The sequence below is a fragment of the Oncorhynchus kisutch genome, linkage group LG1 (genome assembly GCF_002021735.2).
Source record: "Oncorhynchus kisutch isolate 150728-3 linkage group LG1, Okis_V2, whole genome shotgun sequence".
Classification (NCBI taxonomy): Eukaryota; Metazoa; Chordata; class Actinopteri; order Salmoniformes; family Salmonidae; genus Oncorhynchus; species Oncorhynchus kisutch.
This window is the reverse complement of record NC_034174.2, coordinates 54,468,963-54,488,560: the sequence shown is the minus strand read 5'-3', so window position 1 is coordinate 54,488,560 and position 19,598 is coordinate 54,468,963. Positions and strand designations below refer to the sequence as shown.

The 19,598-nt window shown below is 45.3% G+C and overlaps 1 protein-coding gene across 3 annotated transcripts in view; it reads left to right on the top strand.

Moving 5' to 3' along the window:
- LOC109891153 (solute carrier family 12 member 5) overlaps nt 1-19,598 on the top strand; it is a 314,019-nt gene that overhangs the window by 267,221 nt on the left and 27,200 nt on the right. For all 3 annotated transcript variants that reach the window (XM_031827141.1, XM_031827148.1, XM_031827150.1), the window contains exons 14-22: nt 5,359-5,457; nt 5,813-5,932; nt 6,550-6,654; nt 8,503-8,671; nt 13,692-13,887; nt 14,263-14,432; nt 15,230-15,361; nt 15,677-15,784; nt 18,131-18,262. In XM_031827141.1, coding sequence (XP_031683001.1) covers nt 5,359-5,457; nt 5,813-5,932; nt 6,550-6,654; nt 8,503-8,671; nt 13,692-13,887; nt 14,263-14,432; nt 15,230-15,361; nt 15,677-15,784; nt 18,131-18,262 — 1,231 coding nt within the window. The remainder of the gene's footprint in view (nt 1-5,358; nt 5,458-5,812; nt 5,933-6,549; nt 6,655-8,502; nt 8,672-13,691; nt 13,888-14,262; nt 14,433-15,229; nt 15,362-15,676; nt 15,785-18,130; nt 18,263-19,598) is intronic.

Sequence of the window (19,598 nt, the reverse complement as noted above, 5' to 3'; positions counted from 1 at the left end):
TACATAATCTTGCCGCTACCGTCTCTTATGACCGAGAATCACTTCAGGACATCAGGACTGCGATTACTCACCACGGACTGGCAGAATCCCATTTCATCATTAAGTGCATTGATGACGTTGTCCCCACAGTGACCCTACATACATACCCCAACCGGAAGCCATGGATTAAAGGCTAGAGCTGACACTTTTGAGGAGCGAGACTCTAACCCAGAAGCTTATAAGAAATCCCGCTATGCCCTCTAACAAACCATCAAACAGGCAAAGCGTCAATACAGGACTAAGATCGAATCATACTACATGGCCCGGAGCCTGTAGTGATGATCCATGGCACGAAGCCTCCATTGATGATCCATGGCCCGGAGCCTGTAGTGATGATCCATAGCACGAAGCCTCCAGTGATGGTCCATGGCCCGGAGCCTGCAGTGAAAATCCAGGGCATGGAGCCTCCAGCGACGGTCCCCAGTCTAGTGCCTCCAACGACGGTCCCCAATCCGGAGCCTCCAGCGACGGTCTCCAGTCCGGAGCCTCCAACGACGGTGCCTAGTCCGGAGCCTCCAATGACGGTCCCCAGTCCGGAGCCTCCAATGATGGTCCCTAGTCCGGAGCCTCCAGCGACGGTCTGCAGTCCGGAGCCTCCAGTGGCGGTCTGCAGTCCGGAGCCTCCAGCGGGGGTTCCCAGTCCAGAGCCTCCGGCGATGATCCACGGTCCGGTTCCTGCACCTTGGCTCATCTATGACAGGGTGTTTGAAGACAGTGAACGTGACACATACTGTCCTACATGTGCTAATTAGAGTTGATTGATTTATGTTCTTCTCGTTTTTGTTTTGCATCTATTATCTTATTTTATTCATATTTATTGTTGTTGTTTATACACCTTGTGGGTGGGGGCAATGGTAAAAAAGTACTAGTATTTGGTAGTTGAATTCCTCATTGTACAGTATATAAGAATATATCACTATGTTGCCAAAAAAGGTCAAGACTGTCATTGTTTCCCTTCAATAAAATGCATTCAAAACTACTTTCTGCACATTTCTGCTACTTTCTTAGGCTATAAGTGATTTATTTTGCTAAAAACAATATGTTTACACCTATGCAGGACCTTTAGCAATAATAACAATAATAATAAACCTCTACTTTAGTCAAGAAAACAGTTATGACAGGTGTGTTGTAATAAAAACAAGTGGTGTCCACTGATTAAAAGCAGTCTTTCTGCATTGGGAAGAGGGAAATCCCAGATATTCACAAAGTTTGTGATGAATGACAGGTTGTTTCTTCATGCAAAATAGATTTGGGGTTTAAAATTCAATTAAGCTGCTTTATTTTAGGGGTTTAGTGAAGGCGGGTCATTTTTTACCCTTAGGACAAGAATGTTAAGACTACACAAGGGTTAAGCAGACCACCATAGTGCCTGTGCCCAAGAACATTAAGGTAACCTGCCTAAATGACTACATAGCACTGAAGTCTGTAGCCATGAAAAGCTTTGAAAGGCTGGTCATGGCTCACATCAACACCATTATCCCAGAAACCCTAGACCCACTCCAATTTGCATACCGCCCTCTCTGTTGCACACCACACTGCCCTTTCCCACCTGGACAAAAGGAACACCTATGTGAGAATGCTATTCATTGACTACAGCTCAGCGTTCAACACAGTGCCCTCAAAGCTCATCAATAAGCTAAGGACCCTGGGACTAAAAACCTCCCTCTGTAGCTGGATCCTGGACTTCCTGAATGGCTGCCCCCATGAGGTAAGGTTAGGCAACAACACATCCGCCACGCTGATCCTCAACACAGGGGCCCCTCAGGGGTGCATGCTCAGCCCCCTCCTGTACTCCCTGTTCACTCATGACTGCAAGGTCAGGAACGACTCCAAAACCATCATTGTTTGCCAATGACTCAACAGTGGCCTGATCACTGACAATGACAAGACAGCCTATAGGGAGGAGGACAGAGACCTGGCGGTGTGGTGCCAGGACAACAACCTCTCCCTCAACGTGATCAAGACAAAGGAGATGACTGTGGACTACATCGACCGGGCTGCAGTGGAGCAGGTTGAGAGCTTCAAGTTCCTTGGTGTCCACATCACCAACAAACTAACATGGTCCAAGGACACCAAGACAATCGTGAAGAGGGCATGAGAAAACCTTTTCCTCCTCAGGAGACTGAAAAGATTTGTCATGGGTCCTCAGATCCTCAAAAGGTTCTACAGCTGCATCATCGAGAGCATCCTGGTTGCATCACTGCCTGGTATGGCAACTGCTCTGCCTCCGACCGCAAGGCACTACAGAGGGTAGTGCGAACGGCCCAGTACATCATTGGGGCCAAGCTTCCTGTCATCCAGGACCTCTATACCAGGCAGTGTCAGGAAGGCCCTAAAAATTGTCAAAGACTCCAGCCACCCTAGTCATAGACTGTTCTCTCTGCTACCGCACGGCAAGCGGTACCGGAGCGCCACGTCTAGGTCCAAGAGGCTTCTAAACAGCTTCTAACCCCAAGCCATAAGACTCCTGAACATCTAATCAAAACAACTAGTCAACAACGATCAAGGGGCAGGGCGATTTGTGACTTGTTTTAGTAATTAGTGGCTGTATTGGAGGGGGAGGGGTTTCACCTCTTTGGAAAGTATTTAGACCCTTTGACTTTTTCCACATTCTGTTAGGTTACAGCCTTATTTGAAAATGTATTTACATTTTTTCCCCTCATCAATCTACACACAATACCCAAATACTGACGAAGCAAAAACAGTTTTTCAGACAATCCCCATAATTATATCACCCCCCCCCCCCCATAAAAAAAAAATCCTGAACCAACAATTGCACTCTACATTTTGCGTCAGTATGTAACGTCAGTATGTAAGTGTAACGGCGTTCTTCGTTTGTTGAAAGAGAGGACCGAAATGCAGCGTGGTGGTTACTCATGTTCTTTAATGAATGAATGACGATACATGAAATAACTATTAAATACGAAAACAACAAACGGAACGTGAAACCTAATACAGCCTATCTGGTGAACACTACACAAAGACAGGAACAATTACCCACGAAATACAAAGCGAAACCCAGGCTACCTAAATACGGTTCCCAATCAGAGACAACGTGAATCACCTGACTCTGATTGAGAACCGCCTCAGGCAGCCAAGCCTATACAACACCCCTAATCAGCCGCGATCCCAAATACTACAAACCCCAATACGAAATACAATAACATAAACCCCTGTCACACCCTGGCCTGACCAAATATATAACGAAAACACAAAATACAATGACCAAGGCGTGACAGAACCCCCCCCCCCTAAGGTGCGGACTCCCGGACGCACCTCAAAACCATAGGGAGGGTCCGGGTGGGCGTCTGTCCATGGTGGCGGTTCCGGCTCGGGACGTGGACCCCACTCCATTAATGTCCTTGTTCCTCCCCTTCGCGTCCTGGGATAATCCACCCTCGCCGCCGACCATGGCCTAATAGTCCTCACCCAGAACCCCACTGAACTGAGGAGCAGCTCGTGACTGAGGGGCAGCTCGGGACTGAGGGGCAGCTCGGGACTGAGGCATCTCGGGACAGAGGGGCAGCTCGGGACAGAGGGGCAGCTCGGGACAGAGGGGCAGCTCGGGACAGAGGGGCAGCTCGGGACAGAGGGGCAGCTCGGGACAGAGGTGCAGCTCGGGACTGAGGGGCAGCTCGGGACTCGGAACTGAGGGGCAGCCCGGAACTGAGGGGCAGCCCGGAACTGAGGGGAAGCCCAGTACTGAGAGGAAGCCCAGTACTGAGAGGAAGCCCAGTACTGAGATGAAGCTCAGGTAGGTAGTAGGCTCCGGTAGATCCTGGCTGGCTGGCGGATCTGGAAGATTCAGGTTGACTAGCAGATCTGGAAGATTCTGGTTGACTAGCAGATCTGGAAGATTCTGGTTGACTGGCAGATCTGGAAGAGTCTGGCTGACTGGCAGATCTGGAAGAGTCTGGCTGACTGGCAGATCTGGAAGAGTCTGGCTGACTGGCAGATCTGGAAGAGTCTGGCTGACTGGCAGATCTGGAAGAGTCTGGCTGACTGGCAGATCTGGAAGAGTCTGGCTGACTGGCGGATCTGGAAGAGTCTGGCTGACTGGCAGATCCTGGCCAACTGGCACTACTGGCAGATCCTGGCCGACTGGCACTTCTGGCGGATCCTGGCTGACTGGCACTTCTGGCGGATCCTGGCACACTGGTGGATCCTGGCTGACTGGTGGATCTAACTGATCCTGACAGACTGGCGACGCTGGGCAGACTGGCGGCGCTGGGCAGACTGGCGATGCTGGGCAGACTGGCGACGCTGGGCAGACTGGCGACGCTGGGCAGACTGGCGACGCTGGGCAGACTGGCGGTGCTGGGCAGACTGGCGATGCTGGGCAGACTGGCGACGCTGGGCAGACTGGCGACGCTGGGCAGACTGGGGGCACTGGCGGCGCTGGGCAGACTGGCGGCACTGGCGGCGCTGGGCAGACTGGCGGCACTGGCGGCGCTGGGCAGACTGGCGGCGCTGGGCAGACTGGTGGCACTGGCTGCTCCATATAGGCTGACAGCTCTGGCGGCTTCTTACAGACTGACAGCTCTGGCAGCTCTGTGCTGACTGGCAGCTTCTTGCAGACTGGCAGCTCCTTACAGACTGACAGCTCCTTGCAGACTGACAGCTCCTTGCAGACTGACAGCTCCGTGCAGACTGACAGCTCCTTGCAGACTGACAGCTCCTTGCAGACTGACAGCTCCTTGCAGACTGGCAGCTCCTTGCAGACTGGCAGCTCCTTGCAGACTGACAGCTCGGGCTGCTTCATGCAGACTGACAGCTCTGGCTGCTCCATGCAGACTGACATCGCTGGCTGCTCCATGCAGACTGACAGCTCTGGCTGCTCCATGCAGGCTGGCAGCTCTGGCTTCTCCATGCAGGCTGGCATCTCCAGCTGCTCCATGCAGAAATACAAAGCGAAACCCAGGCTACCTAAATACGGTTCCCAATCAGAGACAACGTGAATCACCTGACTCTGATTGAGAACTGCCTCAGGCAGCCAAGCCTATACAACACCCCTAATCAGCCGTGATCCCAAATACTACAAACCCCAATACGAAATACAATAACATAAACCCCTGTCACACCCTGGCCTGACCAAATATATAACGAAAACACAAAATACAATGACCAAGGCGTGACAGTAAGGCTATGATTTACTATAGTTTATTTGGTTAAAAGCTTATAAGCAGCTTATAAGCGAGTAATAAGCGAGTAATTGGTGCCTTATAGACATGTTTCCAAATAAACAGAAAATGTATGTAAGCCACATTGTTGTCTCTCTCGCTTTTTGCCATGGCTGAAGGCTTTGTTTCTGTTATGTAGGTTCTTTCTGATGTGCTACATGTTTGTGAACCTGGCCTGTGCCTTGCAAACCCTCCTGAGGACGCCTAACTGGAGGCCACGCTTCAAGTTCTATCACTGGTGAGTCACACAAAATCCCATCAACGGAACTCATCCTGAGAGATGATACAAGGGCCTTGAATGTGTGTGTGTGTGCACGCACGTCTCACCTCCAGTTCTTGGTGTGCGCCGGCCCTTCGTCCAGCCGTATCAAACTGTATTGATATGCTCTGATGAGGCTGAAGGAGGAGCCAGCGCACACCAAGAATTGGAGTTGAGACGCACGCGCGCGCGCACACACACACTCATATACATGCGTGCGTCTGTTTTTATACTGTTTAATGTACATGTATGTCTGCATGTGTATGTGCATGTGTGTGTGTGCATTCGGTACATGTGTGTATCTAATCCTTTCTCTGTTTGTGTCTCTTTACAGGGCCCTGTCCTTCCTGGGCATGAGTCTGTGTCTATCGCTCATGTTCATCTGTTCCTGGTTCTATGCCATTGTTGCCATGGTGATCGCTGGCAGTATCTACAAGTATATTGAGTTCCATGGGTGAGTGTAGCGTGACCCATGAGACAGATTGGATTTGCTGGCTGTGTGTTTGTGTGTGTTTGTGGTGTCTGTGTATTGGGAGGGGGGGTTAAAATCCTATCAACCATCATTCAGTCAAGCCAGTTAAAGGGGAAATGTGTCGATTGGAGTTTCCACTGTTTGGACAATTTAGTGTTATGGCTTGCTGTGCTGAGATAATGGCTTGGGTTGCAATTACATTACTTGATGGTAAAGCTGGTTGTAAACAGAGCTTGGCTAACAACGACTTAGCATTCTGTCTGTAGGAAGAGATGCTATAAAGCAGACTTTTGCAGCGATGGCTGATTTTTAAACACATTTTTAAGCTACGTTTTTTAAAGACCCATGCTCACACAATTCTTATGACTCCCTAAACTGATAGCCTACCAAACGGTGAAAATAGGTTAGAAATGTAGATGCGTTAGAAGCCTGTGCAGTATAAATAATAATGTTATAATATCGTCATTTTAATTTGTAATAGACATGTAATAACACATAGGCCTAGTTATTAGGCTTTTAATGGTGTAATAATAACTATGTAATACCATTAGTTGTGACATGATTAAATGATATAACCCTGGTGTTTGATTGTGTGACAGGGCGGAGAAAGAGTGGGGTGATGGGATACGAGGCATTTCTCTCAGCGCCGCCCGATATGCTCTGATGAGGCTGGACGAGGGGCCGGCGCACACCAAAAACTGGAGGTGGGACATGCACACTGTCGTGTCTTTGGCTATGCCGGATTAAGTGATATCACATGCTATTCTATAAAATCCTTTCTCCGTCATTTATATTACCTGATTGAGCTAATCATGTAAATGTAAATAACTAGAGAGTCGGGGCACCACGAAATAATATTTATAAAGCGGTTATCTTCCGAATAAACTCTTAAAGACCTAGTAATATTTTACATCAATAGCAGTCAATATTAATCGTTGTAAATTCTTGGTTATCTTCACGAACCCTGGCTAACAAGTTGAATCAGCAATTTATTTACTAAATACCCAACTAATCACACAGATTTACATATACAAAGAATGAATCATACCTTGATCACAAATTACGTCATAAAGGAAAACGTCGCTAGCGGGCGGAACAGATGTGATAGCTGGTTACACAAAATAAAAGGGGCTCGGTTTGAGTGAAAGAGCGGGAAGACTGAGGGACAAAGGGAGAAGCTGTGCTATCGTAAATACAGTATCTTATGCATTCTAAATTACCGCCCATTTGGAAAAGGAAAATGCAATAAATATTTACTCTGGGTTGCGCTTCGGTAGGTTGGTGGTAGATGGCCGGCGTTGTTGCCAAACCGAGTCATTTGTCCTTTGAAGAATGTCTCTGGTGGTCCATTGGATACGTTGTAGTAACGTCGCTGTAATGCCGTTTTTGCAGCTGCTGTGGCTAACTCAACAGCTAGGAGGTATCACTTCTGTAGTGAAAAAGAGTTCAAAGTTCATACCATTCACAACCAAAGCTGAGGTTGGCTTCGTTCTGTAGTTATTATCTGAACCATTCTGACATCGGACCGTCGTCCCTCTTATGAAAACTCAATTCTCTCATTTGGAAGCTAAAATTACATTTAATCTCTTCACCAATCATTTTATATTCAAACATTTAAAATGAACAACAATTCCATGTGAATCCGATAACTCTGATGTGTAGACTTTCCACTGTAGAGTTTATGTCATCCTATCATTGATGAGAATGTCTCAGATGACAACCGAACTGACATCATATTCATTAATCCAGTTCAGCGACGCCTAGAAGGCTGGTGACGTAGACCTCCGGAGCTGGTGAACGGAATGAGCAGCAGTACCAGGGGGGATTCATGACAGTGTACATTCATAACTATTTTAAAAAACAAACCAAATAACAATACATACTAAGTTACAATATTTATTTGAAAATACTGTCTTTCAAATACTTCCAACAATATGTATTTGAATTAATGGTGACACATACTTTCCAAATAGTGTTTTCAAATACATTCCAATATTCAACTACTTGTATTTTCAAAAGAAGCTTATCTGAATATTTGTTTTGAAATGTAATAAAACGTTATTGAAATACCTAAAATAGTCATTTAACCCAGGTCAGCAGTGTACACAGATAAACCCACACAAATAAGCTACACAGGCCATTTCGTGTCACATATCTAATTAACATTGAAATGAACAACATGTCTGTGCATGTGGAGAGTTCCATTTAATTCATTTTGAGCTACTGTCATGGTACAGACAATAATACTTTTACAGACATTCTCGTCTGTGCACTGATAACCTCAGTGCACTCTTCCTTGCTTTTCTCTCTCTTTTTTTCACTCGTTCTCTCCCTTTCTCACCTCTACTCTACTCTTACTTCCTCTCTTTCTCTTTGTCACCTTACTCTCCCTTTCAATCTTTCAAATCTCTGTGCTACACTTTAAATTCAACTCAAAATTCAACTCTGGAATGACAGAAGTATACATTTTTGTTTTGCCAAAGCAACACGTTGAAACCCCTTCTCCTATTATTTCCTTCCTTCCTTCCGTGACTCCCTCTGTCTCACTCAAGGCCTCAGCTGCTGGTGTTGGTCAGTACGGACGTGGAGCAGAATGTGGAGCAGCCTCGCCTGCTCTCGCTGACCAATCAGCTGAAAGCGGGCAAAGGGCTGACCATTGTGGGCACTGCCTTGGCAGGCACCTACCTGGAGAACCACCCCCAGGCCCAGCGGGCAGAGCAGGTTAGATACAGTTGAAGTCAGAAATGTACATACACCTTAGCCAAATACATTTAAACTTAGTTTTTCACAATTCCTGACATTTAATCCTAGTAAAAATTCCCTGTCTTTGGTCAGTTAGGATCACCACTTTATTTTAAGAATGTGAAATGTCAGAATAATAGAGAGAATTTATTATTTCAGCTTTTATTTCTTTCATCACATTCAAGTTTACATACACTCAATTAGTATTTTGTAGCATTGCCCTTAAATTGTTTAACTTCGGGCAAATGTTTCAGGTAGCCTTCCACAAGCTTTCCACAGTAAGTTGGGTGTATTTTGGCCCATTTCTCCTGACAGAGCTGGTGTAACTTAGTAAGGTTTCTAGGCCTCCTTGCTCGCACACACTTTTTCCGTTCTGCCCACAAATGTTCTATAGGATTGAGGTCAGGGCTTTGTGATGGCCACTCCAATACCTTGACTTTGTTGTCCTTAAGCCATTTTACCACAACTTTGGAAGTATGCTTGGGGTCATCAAATCAAATCAAATTTTATTTGTCACATACACATGGTTAGCAGATGTTAATGCGAGTGTAGCGAAATGCTTGTGCTTCTAGTTCCGACAATGCAGTAATCTAGCTAACAATTCCAAAACTACTACCTTATACACATAAGTGTAAAGGGATAAAGAAAATGTACATAAAGATATATGAATGAGTGATGGTACAGAGCGGCATAGGCAAGATGCAGTAGATGGTATCGAGTACAGTATATACATATGAGATGAGTATGTAAACAAAGTGTCATAGTTTAAAGTGGCTAGTGATACATGTATTACATGTACAGTACAGTATATACGTATACATATGAGATAAATAATGTAGGGTATGTAAACATTATATTAAGTAGCATTGTTTAAAGTGGCTAGCGATATATTTTACATCAATTCCCATAAATTCCCATTATTAAAGTGGCTGGAGGTGAGTCAGTGTGTTGGCAGCAGCCCCTCAATGTTAGTGGTGGCTGTTTAACAGTCTGATGGCCTTGAGATAGAAGCTGTTTTTCAGTCTCTCGGTCCCAGCTTTGATGCACCTGTACTGACCTCGCCTTCTGGACGATAGCGGGGTGAACAGGCAGTGGCTCAGGTGGTTGTTGTCCTTGATGATATTTATAGCCTTCCTGTGACATTGGGTGGTGTAGGTGTCCTGGAGGGCAGGTAGTTTGCCCCCGGTGATGCGTTGTGCAGACCTCACTACCCTCTGGAGAGCCTTACGGTTGTGGGCGGAGCAGTTGCCGTACCAGGCGGTGATACAGCCCGACAGGATGCTCTCGATTGTGCATCTGTAGAAGTTTGTGAGTGCTTTTGGTGACAAGCCGAATTTCTTCAGCCTCCTGAGGTTGAAGAGGCGCTGCTGCGCCTTCTTTACGATGCTGTCTGTGTGGGTGGACCAATTCAGTTTGTCTGTGATGTGTACGCCGAGGAACTTAAAACGTACTACCCTCTCCACTACTGTTCCATCGATGTGGATAGGGGGGTGTTCCCTCTGCTGTTTCCTGAAGTCCACAATCATCTCCTTAGTTTTGTTGACGTTGAGTGTGAGGTTATTTTCCTGACACCACACTCCGAGGGCCCTCACCTCCTCCCTGTAGGCCGTCTCGTCGTTGTTGGTAATCAAGCCTACCACTGTTGTCGTCTGCAAACTTGATGATTGAGTTGGAGGCGTGCGTGGCCACGCAGTCGTGGGTGAACAGGGAGTACAGGAGAGGGCTCAGAACGCACCCTTGTGGGGCCCCAGTGTTGAGGATCAGTGGGGTGGAGATGTTGTTACCTACCCTCACCACCTGGGGGCGGCCCGTCAGGAAGTCCAGTCACCAGTTGCACAGGGCGGGGTCGAGACCCGAGGGTCTCGAGCTTGATGACGAGTAGTCGATGAACAGCATTCTCACATAGGTATTCCTCTTATCCAGATGAGTTATGGCAGTGTGCAGTGTGGTTGAGATTGCATCGTCTGTGGACCTATTTGGGCGGTAAGCAAATTGGAGTGGGTCTAGGGTGTCAGGTAGGGTGGAGGTGATATGGTCCTTGACTAGTCTCTCAAAGCACTTCATGATGACGGAAGTGAGTGCTACGGGGCGGTAGTCATTTAGCTCAGTTACCTTAGCTTTCTTGGGAACAGGAACAATGGTGGCCCTCTTGAAGCATGTGGGAACAGCAGACTGGGATAGGGATTGATTGAATATGTCCGTAAACACACCGGCCAGCTGGTCTGCGCATGCTCTGAGGGCGCGGCTGGGGATGCCGTCTGGGCCTGCAGCCTTGCGAGTGTTAACACGTTTAAATGTTTTACTCACCTCGGCTGCAGTGAAGGAGAGTCCGCATGTTTTGGTTGCGGGCCGTGTCAGTGGCACTGTATTGTCCTCAAAGTGGGCAAAAAAGTTATTTAGTCTGCCTGGGAGCAAGGCATCCTGGTCCGTGACTGGGCTGGTTTTCTTTTTGTAATCCGTGATTGACTGTAGACCCTGCCACATACCTCTTGTGTCTGAGCCGTTGAATTGAGATTCTACTTTGTCTCTATACTGACGCTTAGCTTGTTTGATTGCCTTGCGGAGGGAATAGCTACACTGTTTGTATTCGGTCATGTTTCCGGTCACCTTGCCCTGATTAAAAGCAGTGGTTCGCACTTTCAGTTTCACGCAAATGCTGCCATCAATCCACGGTTTCTGGTTTGGGAATGTTTTAATCGTTGCTATGGGAACGACATCTTCAACGCACGTTCTAATGAACTCGCTCACCGAATCAGCGTATTCATCAATGTTGTTGTTTGACGCAATACGAAACATATCCCAGTCCACGTGATGGAAGTAGTCTTGGAGCATGGAATCAGATTGGTCGGACCAGCGTTGAACAGACCTCAACGTGGGAGCTTCTTGTTTTAGCTTTTGTCTGTAGGCAGGGAGCAACAAAATGGAGTCGTGGTCAGCTTTTCCGAAAGGAGGGCGGGGCAGGGCCTTATATGCATCGCGGAAGTTAGAATAGCAATGATCTAAGGTTTTACCAGCCCTGGTTGCGCAATCGGTATGCTGATACAATTTAGGGAGTCTTGTTTTCAGATTAGCCTTGTTAAAATCCCCAGCTACAATGAATGCAGCCTCAGTATATGTGGATTCCAGTTTGCAAAGAGTCAAATAAAGTTTGTTTGTTCAGAGCCATCGATGTGTCTGCTTGGGGGGGGAATATATACGGCTGTGATTATAATTGAAGAGAATCCCCTTGGTAGATAATGCGGTCGACATTTGATTGTGAGGAATTCTAAATCAGGTGAACAGAAGGACTTGAGTATGTTGTTGTGACCACACCACGTCTCGTTAACCATAAAGCATACGCCCCCGCCCCCACCAGAAAGATGTTTGTTTCCACCTGAGAAACCAGGTGGCTGCACCGACTCCGATAGCGTCTCTCCAGTGAGCAATGTTTCCATGAAGCAAAGAACGTTACAGTCCCTGATGTCCCTCTGGAATGCTACCCTTGCTCGGATTTCATCAACCTTGTTGTCAAGAGACTGGACATTGGCGAGTAGAATGCTAGGGAGTGGCGCACGATGTGCCAGTCTCCGGAGCCTGACCAGAAGACCGCTTCGCTTGCCTCTTTTACGACGTCGTTGTTTTGGGTCGCAGGCTGGGATCCATTCCGTTGTTCTGGTGGAAGGCAGAACACAGGATCCGCTCCTGGAAAGTCATATTCTTGGTCGTACTGATGGTGAGTTGACGCTGCTCTTATATTCAGTAGTTCTTCTCGAATGTATGTAATGAAACCTAAGATGATGGCCAAACAGTTCTATTTTTGTTTCATCAGACCAGAGGACATTTCTCCAAAAAGTACGATCTTTGTCCCCATGTGCAGTTGCAAACTGTAGTCTGGCTATTTTATGGCGGTTTTGGAGCAGTGGCTTCTTCCTTGCTGAGCGGCCTTTCAGGTTATGTCGATATAGGACTCGTTTTACTGTGGATATAGATACTTTTGTACCTGTTTCCTCCAGCATCTTCACAAGGTCCTTTGCTGTTGTTCTGGGATTGATTTGCACTTATCGCACCAAAGTACATTCATCTCTAGGAGACAGAACGTGTCTTCTTCCTGAGCGATATGGCGGCTGCGTGGTCCCATGGTGTTTATACTTGCGTACTATTGTTTGTACAGATGAACGTGGTACCTTCAGGCGTTTGGAAATTGCTCCCAAGGATGAACCAGACTTGTGGAGATCTACAATTTTTTTTCTGAGGTCTTGGCTGATTTCTTTTGATTTTCCCATGATGTCAAGCAAAGTGGCACTGAGTTTGAAGGTAGGCCTTGAAATACATCCACAGGTACACATCCAATTGACTCAAAAGATGTCAATTAGCCTTTCAGAAGCTTCTAAAGCCATGACATCATTTTCCAGAATTTTCCAAGCTGTTTAAAGGCACAGTTTTATTGTTTACAAACTTATTAAAGGCACAGTGTATGTGAATTTCTGACCCACTGGAATTGTGATACAGTGAATTATAAGTGAAATAATCTGTCTGTAAACCATTGTTGAAAAAATGACTTGTGTCATGCACAAAGTAGATGTCCTAACCGACTTGCCAAAACTATAGTTTGTAACAAGAAATTTGGGGAGTGGTTAAAAATGAGTTTTAATGACTCCAACCTAAGTGTATGCAAACTTCCGACTTCAAATGTACTAGGCAGATCTCATGGCATCCCACTGCAAATCACACAAACCTCACTACTCTCTGATCTGGAGTGATTTAGACTTGATCCTGTGACTCTGTACCAATGTCCACACTTGCGTAGCACATAAAATTGAGCTGTCCATTTCACCTTCATTTCACCCTTCAACTGCTGGGCAAGGTTTTGACCCTTACTGCCCTCTGTGGCTTAGTTGGTTCCCTTACACTGCTCTCACTCTCTTTCATCCCCTCTCCTCTCTACTATCCCACCCCCTCTCCCTCCCTCTCACCTCTGCCCTTCATTCTCTCTCTCACCCCCCCCCCCCATCCCCTCCAGTCTCTGCGTAAGCTGATGGAGACAGAGAAGGTGAAGGGCTTCTGCCAGGTCACCATCTCGTCCAACATGCGCGACGCCACCTCCCACCTGCTCCAGGCCAGTGGGCTGGGCGGTCTCATGCACAACACGGTGCTGGTCAGCTGGCCACGCAACTGGAAGCAGGCTGACGACCACCAGACCTGGAGGGACTTCATCGGTGGGTCACAAAGGGGGTCAAGGGTGTATGGTCAAGTAGGATGGGGGGAGTAGGAAAACCAAACACGTTATTTATCTAGGTTATTACTGTCTTATTACCATGTTCTGGTCATTTTTGCACCGTACACTGAATCAGATCTGTCGGGTGAGCTTTAAATCGGGATCTTTGGGGGAGGTTGTAGACATGTCATGAAAGATAATCCTTATGTTTTGTTTTTTTGTACACAACATTATCACTTTAATCCATATTGACCTATACAGGATGTTACATGAACTATCAGATTTTCACAAGATCTTCCATAAAGGTTATTGAGTGATCATCAGACTCATATTAGATTAAATCCCCTCTCTTCCCTCTCTGTCCTGTCCTGTATAGAGCTGGTTAGGGAGACCACAGCCGCTCACCTAGCCTTGCTGGTACCCAAGAACATCGCTGCCTTCCCGTCCAATGGAGAGCGCTTCTCAGAGGGCCACATTGATGTGTGGTGGATTGTCCATGATGGAGGCATGCTGATGCTGCTGCCTTTCCTTCTGCGCCAGCACAAGGTAGGCTGCCTACCACACGGCCACCCTGAGATATGGATCGCATTGCTAAACTCTATTTATAAACTCGGTGGTTCAAGCCCTGGATGCTGATTGGCTGACAGCCATGGCACATCAAACCTTATATATTTATTTTTACTGTTCTAATTACGTTTCTAACCAGTTTATAATAGCAATAAGGCACCTCGGGCATTTGTGATATACGGACAATTTACCTCGGCTAAGGGCTGTGTCCAGGCACTCCACGTTGTGTCGTACATAAGAACAGCCCTGAGCAGTGGTATATTGTTCATATTCCACACCTCCTCGGGCCTTATTGCTTAAATATATAGCTGGTCATGCACTCAGTTCTATAGTAAAGTGCAATGTACATTTAAAAAAACTATAGTGCAGGGCATTTGTACAATCAGTGCGTTAACTAATCAATGCGCATGCTATCGCAGTTTCTGCACATCATCATGAAGGTTCTAACCAGAATACTGTATTTTTAAAAATATTTTATTTATTTAACTAGGCAAGTCAGTTGAGAACAAATTCTTATTTACAATGACGGCATACCCCGGCCAAACCCGGACGATGCTGGGCCAATTGTGCACCGCCCTATGGGACTCCCAATCATGGCCGGTTGTGATACAGCCTAGATTCAAACCACCTGACGCCTCTTGCACTGAGATGCAGTGTCTTAGACTGCTGCGCCACTCGGGAGCCCAACCTGTATAACCGACAGGTGTGGAGGAAGTGCGGATTACTGTATGACAGGTTATAGATGAGCAGGTTCCACTGGTCTTTTCTACTAATAGGTGTGGAGGAAGTGCAGGATGCGCATCTTCACCGTGGCCCAGATGGACGACAACAGCATCCAGATGAAGAAAGACCTGACCACCTTCCTGTACCACCTGCGTATCGATGCCGAGGTTGAAGTGGTGGAAATGGTAAGACGCCATATCTGTCTATGACCGTTTCACATGTGATGAAAGATACACAATGGGAGTTTACTTGTTAATTGTTTACTCCAAATTTAGTCTTGAATGTTGGCTGTATGGATCATATCACATAGTTGATATAATATGAATCGTCATTGTATTATGTATGAAAGTGTGTTGGCTGTCTCCCATGTCCCTTGCAGTGCTGCTGTCCATCCAGTAGACTGATGACACCAAACACAAAGTTGTCCATATGACATCCATAGGATAGCTGGTGTATCTGTCCATCCTCAATACACTAACCCAGGCCTTCTCCTCTCTCAGCATGACAGCGATATCTCAGCCTACACCTATGAGAAGACACTGGTAATGGAACAGCGATCGCAGATCCTCAAACAGATCAACCTGACCAAGACGGAGCGAGAGAGAGAGGTAAGGGTTGCAAAGTTACCGGTAATTTACCAAAGTTACTGGAATTGTTGGACATCTATGGCAATCTATGGTAACTTTGGTAATTTATACTTTTAAAAACTGTATTCATATATGGTATTTATTTTGTATATCTGCATTCAAATTGTCCATGAGTTTCTAGTGGATAGACCATATGGTTCAAGAGAAAATAGACATATTCATGAAAAAAGTATCTAATCAACAATTGCATTATTTTCTATAAACTCTGCAACACTTCAAACAATTGTCTTTTTTTCACAACTACCACCAGTTTGGCAACAAATCATTTACAAATCATTTACAACAAAGAGTATATATATATATATATATATATATATATATATATATATATATATATATATATATATATATACATATGAACAATATACCACCATGTTTTTACATTTAGGCCAGATAAAATTGATTCACTGTTTCCCCCCCAGAAAAGTGAGCTGAGCGAGCCAAATTTTTTTAAATAATAATAAACAAATAGGTGGATAAGGAATAACAGCACTTTACCACATTGTCCTAGGCTATATGGACATGAACAATAGGCGAATAATTCAATTTCAGACTGATTTTCATGAATACACAAATTAACATTAATGAACATTATTCACATAGGATGTATAATAGAATGCAATATTCTATCATATTCAAAAATTATTGGAAAAAATGTAATCTATTATTAAATTATGTATCATGAATGTATTATCAAGTCATTAATCTGCATATTTGTATAGCCTAACAAATTCAAGAATGATTGACAATAAATAATTGTAATCAAATTAAAATGTTGATTAGGCCTCTCATAGACTAGCCTTATAGAAAGAGGGTCAATCAAGTTAGGTCTGCCAAATGAATGTGGCATTTGAAAAAAATACATGAATCAAACAATAGAGTATAACCTTTAATCCTCATCAATATATATAGAGAGCAAGTATGACTAAATTCGAGACCAGTAACTTTGCTCACTGCATCCTCCTTCAATTGTCTCTTCTGGCTGCCATGAAAAGCCCCCCCTACTGATCTGCACGAAATGTGTGCGTGCCACTGGCGATGTACTGTACATTTATTGGACATGCTAGCTGTTCTCTGCTGCACATCATCACAACTTATCGGTTGACCTACTACTACTGGTAGTACCGGTAAAATGTAAAATTATGAATCACAAATCAACATACAGCTGACACACTTCTATTTCATCAATCATTTTGACTTCAATTTGGTTTGCACTTCTTGCACTGCGTCTTTGCTGATGAATGCCCTGATCTTTGGCCAGTCAATTGGTTAAATTACATTGTTGTTTCGTCTATTAATCGCTTCTAATATATCTCAAATGGTGCAATAACCATGAATTTAACCTACTGTTTGTTTATAATGAGGGACGTCCCACATTTAACATGGACACATAAATAGTAGGAATTTGCACTGGCTTCAGCCATGACGGCATGAGAGAGAAATTAAACATCTGCAAGTCGCCTGCAGGTGCGAGAGTGTGTGTTTCACTGTCCAATCCAAGGCTCGAACATGATCTAAGCGCGTGATCTGAGGCTGTTTGGTCTCTTGGGCATCAATTTGGGAAAGCCTCAAGGGAGAGCAGACAGAGCATTATAAACAAAGAGCCGCATATATTGGCCAAAAAATAACACATCAGATTACCTTTTTTTCAGTGTGTGGAGAAAAGTGAGGCGGGGAATCCATTAAACAGTCATTCAACTTGGTCTGGCCTTACCATGCCACTACTGCACGTTACCCTTTGCAACACATCAATGGACCATGTCTGAAAAGCCGGTTTGGTTTCATAAAGAGAAAAACAGACAAGATATTGACCATGTTGTAATGGCATTAGCAATCCTCAATGCTTCATTTAACCTGGAGACTATAAAGCCTGTGTGTGTACATCCAATATGTTTCCTGATGCTGGGTAAACCGATCAGGACATAAGAACATAAAGAATTAATCTCACAGTATTGCTGCACCCAAACATAATTCAATTGTCTACATTGACAGACAATGTTCTGAAAATGTCAATGTTCACATCAATGTTCATAACCTTGTTTTGTCTCCATGTAGACAATACCAAATAAGAAATGTGTCATGTTGTGATGATATTAGCACTCCAATGTCTAATTCACACTATAGGGCTGACCTGAACAGAACTGTGCTGGTTTGCATATTTCATTTTTTCCTTGTCTTCTCTAGCACGATTCCAGCAACTACGATGGATGCAAAACCAGGCCAGCCCAGTACAGCTTGGCTTGGCTAAGTTCAGTTTGGCTCAGTAGTGTGAAATGCTTTAATCAGCTCTTTGTCTTCTTTCTGCAGATCCAGAGCATCACAGACTCATCCCGCGGATCCATCCGGCGTAAGAACCCGGCAGCTGCAACGACCCAGATGAGTGTGACCGAGGAACAGCCCGGGGGGAGCAGCAAGGAGGAGGAGAAACCAGAGGAGGAGGTTGGTACTGGTACTGTCCAGTCAACATTCACTCTAACCAGGGTGTATCATTAAGAATTAATGCTATGAGGCCAGCGCTGGGAAAGACTTGAAAGCAGAGTAGTCAATTGACTTGTGAGGGATTGTGATGTGATTGTGAACTACTGGTGTATAAGCATTAGGAGATCAGTGGTTTTGACCCTGGGGTGGTGGTTTTTCAGACTTCCTTAATTTTTTATGCTGTGAAGATAATTGCGGTCAGGCATAGTCAAGGAATGGTTAGGAATGATTAAAGGACTGGCGTTGTGAACCACTGGTGTTGACATTGGGAGGTCAGTGGTTTTTACCCTTACACGGAACCCAAACCGGCTGCGCGCGTGCGCCATCGTGTGCTATCATGCATAAATTAATTTTGGCCCCCTACACCAAACGCGATCACGGCACGCGGGTTAAAATATCAAAACAAAATCTGAACCAATTACATTAATTTGGGGACAGGTCGAAAAGCATTAAACATGTATGGCAATTTAGCTAGTTAGCTTGCACTTACTAGCTAATTTGTCCTATTTACCTAGCTTGCTGTTGCTAGCTAATTTGTCCTGGGATATAAACATTGAGTTGTTATTTTACCTGAAATGCACAAGCTCCTCTACTCCGCCAATTAATCCACACATAAAACGGCCAACCTAATCGTTTCTAGTCATCTCTCCTCCTTCCAGGCTTTTTCATCTTTGAACTTATATGGTGATTGGCATCTAAACGTTCATATTATTACCACAACAACCAGCAAAACAGTTTGTCTTTCAATTACCCTCGTGGGTATAACCAATGAGGAGATGGCATGTGGGTACCTGCTTCTATAAACCAATGAGGAGATGGGAGAGGCAGGACTTTTAGTGCGATCTGCGTCCGAAATAGGAATGGCTTCTATTTTAGCCCTTGGCGTCGCAGACGCTCGTTGGCACGCGCGAGCAGTGTGTGTGCAATAATTGAATAACATCGATTTCTACATTTATTTTGCGGCGCACGCAACGTGTCCGGTCTGGTCAGCATGTGAGGTAGTGGTTTTTCAGGTTTCCAACTCGTTGGGGATTTATGCTTTGAGGACAGTTGCAGTCAAGCAAAGTCCAGGAAATAGTGTTTAAGAGGCTGGGTTTGTGAATCGCTGGTGTTGACATTAAGAGGTCAGCGACCCCGAGGTAGTGTTTTTTTTACACTTCCAGCTCACCTTACAGTGAGTTTTTTATATATATATATTTTTTTAGGTCAGGCACAGTCAGGGAATGGTTAAGGGAAGACTCACACAGGCTCTCGACTGGTCAGGGTGTTTCTTGCAATTTATTGGATATCAGGATTT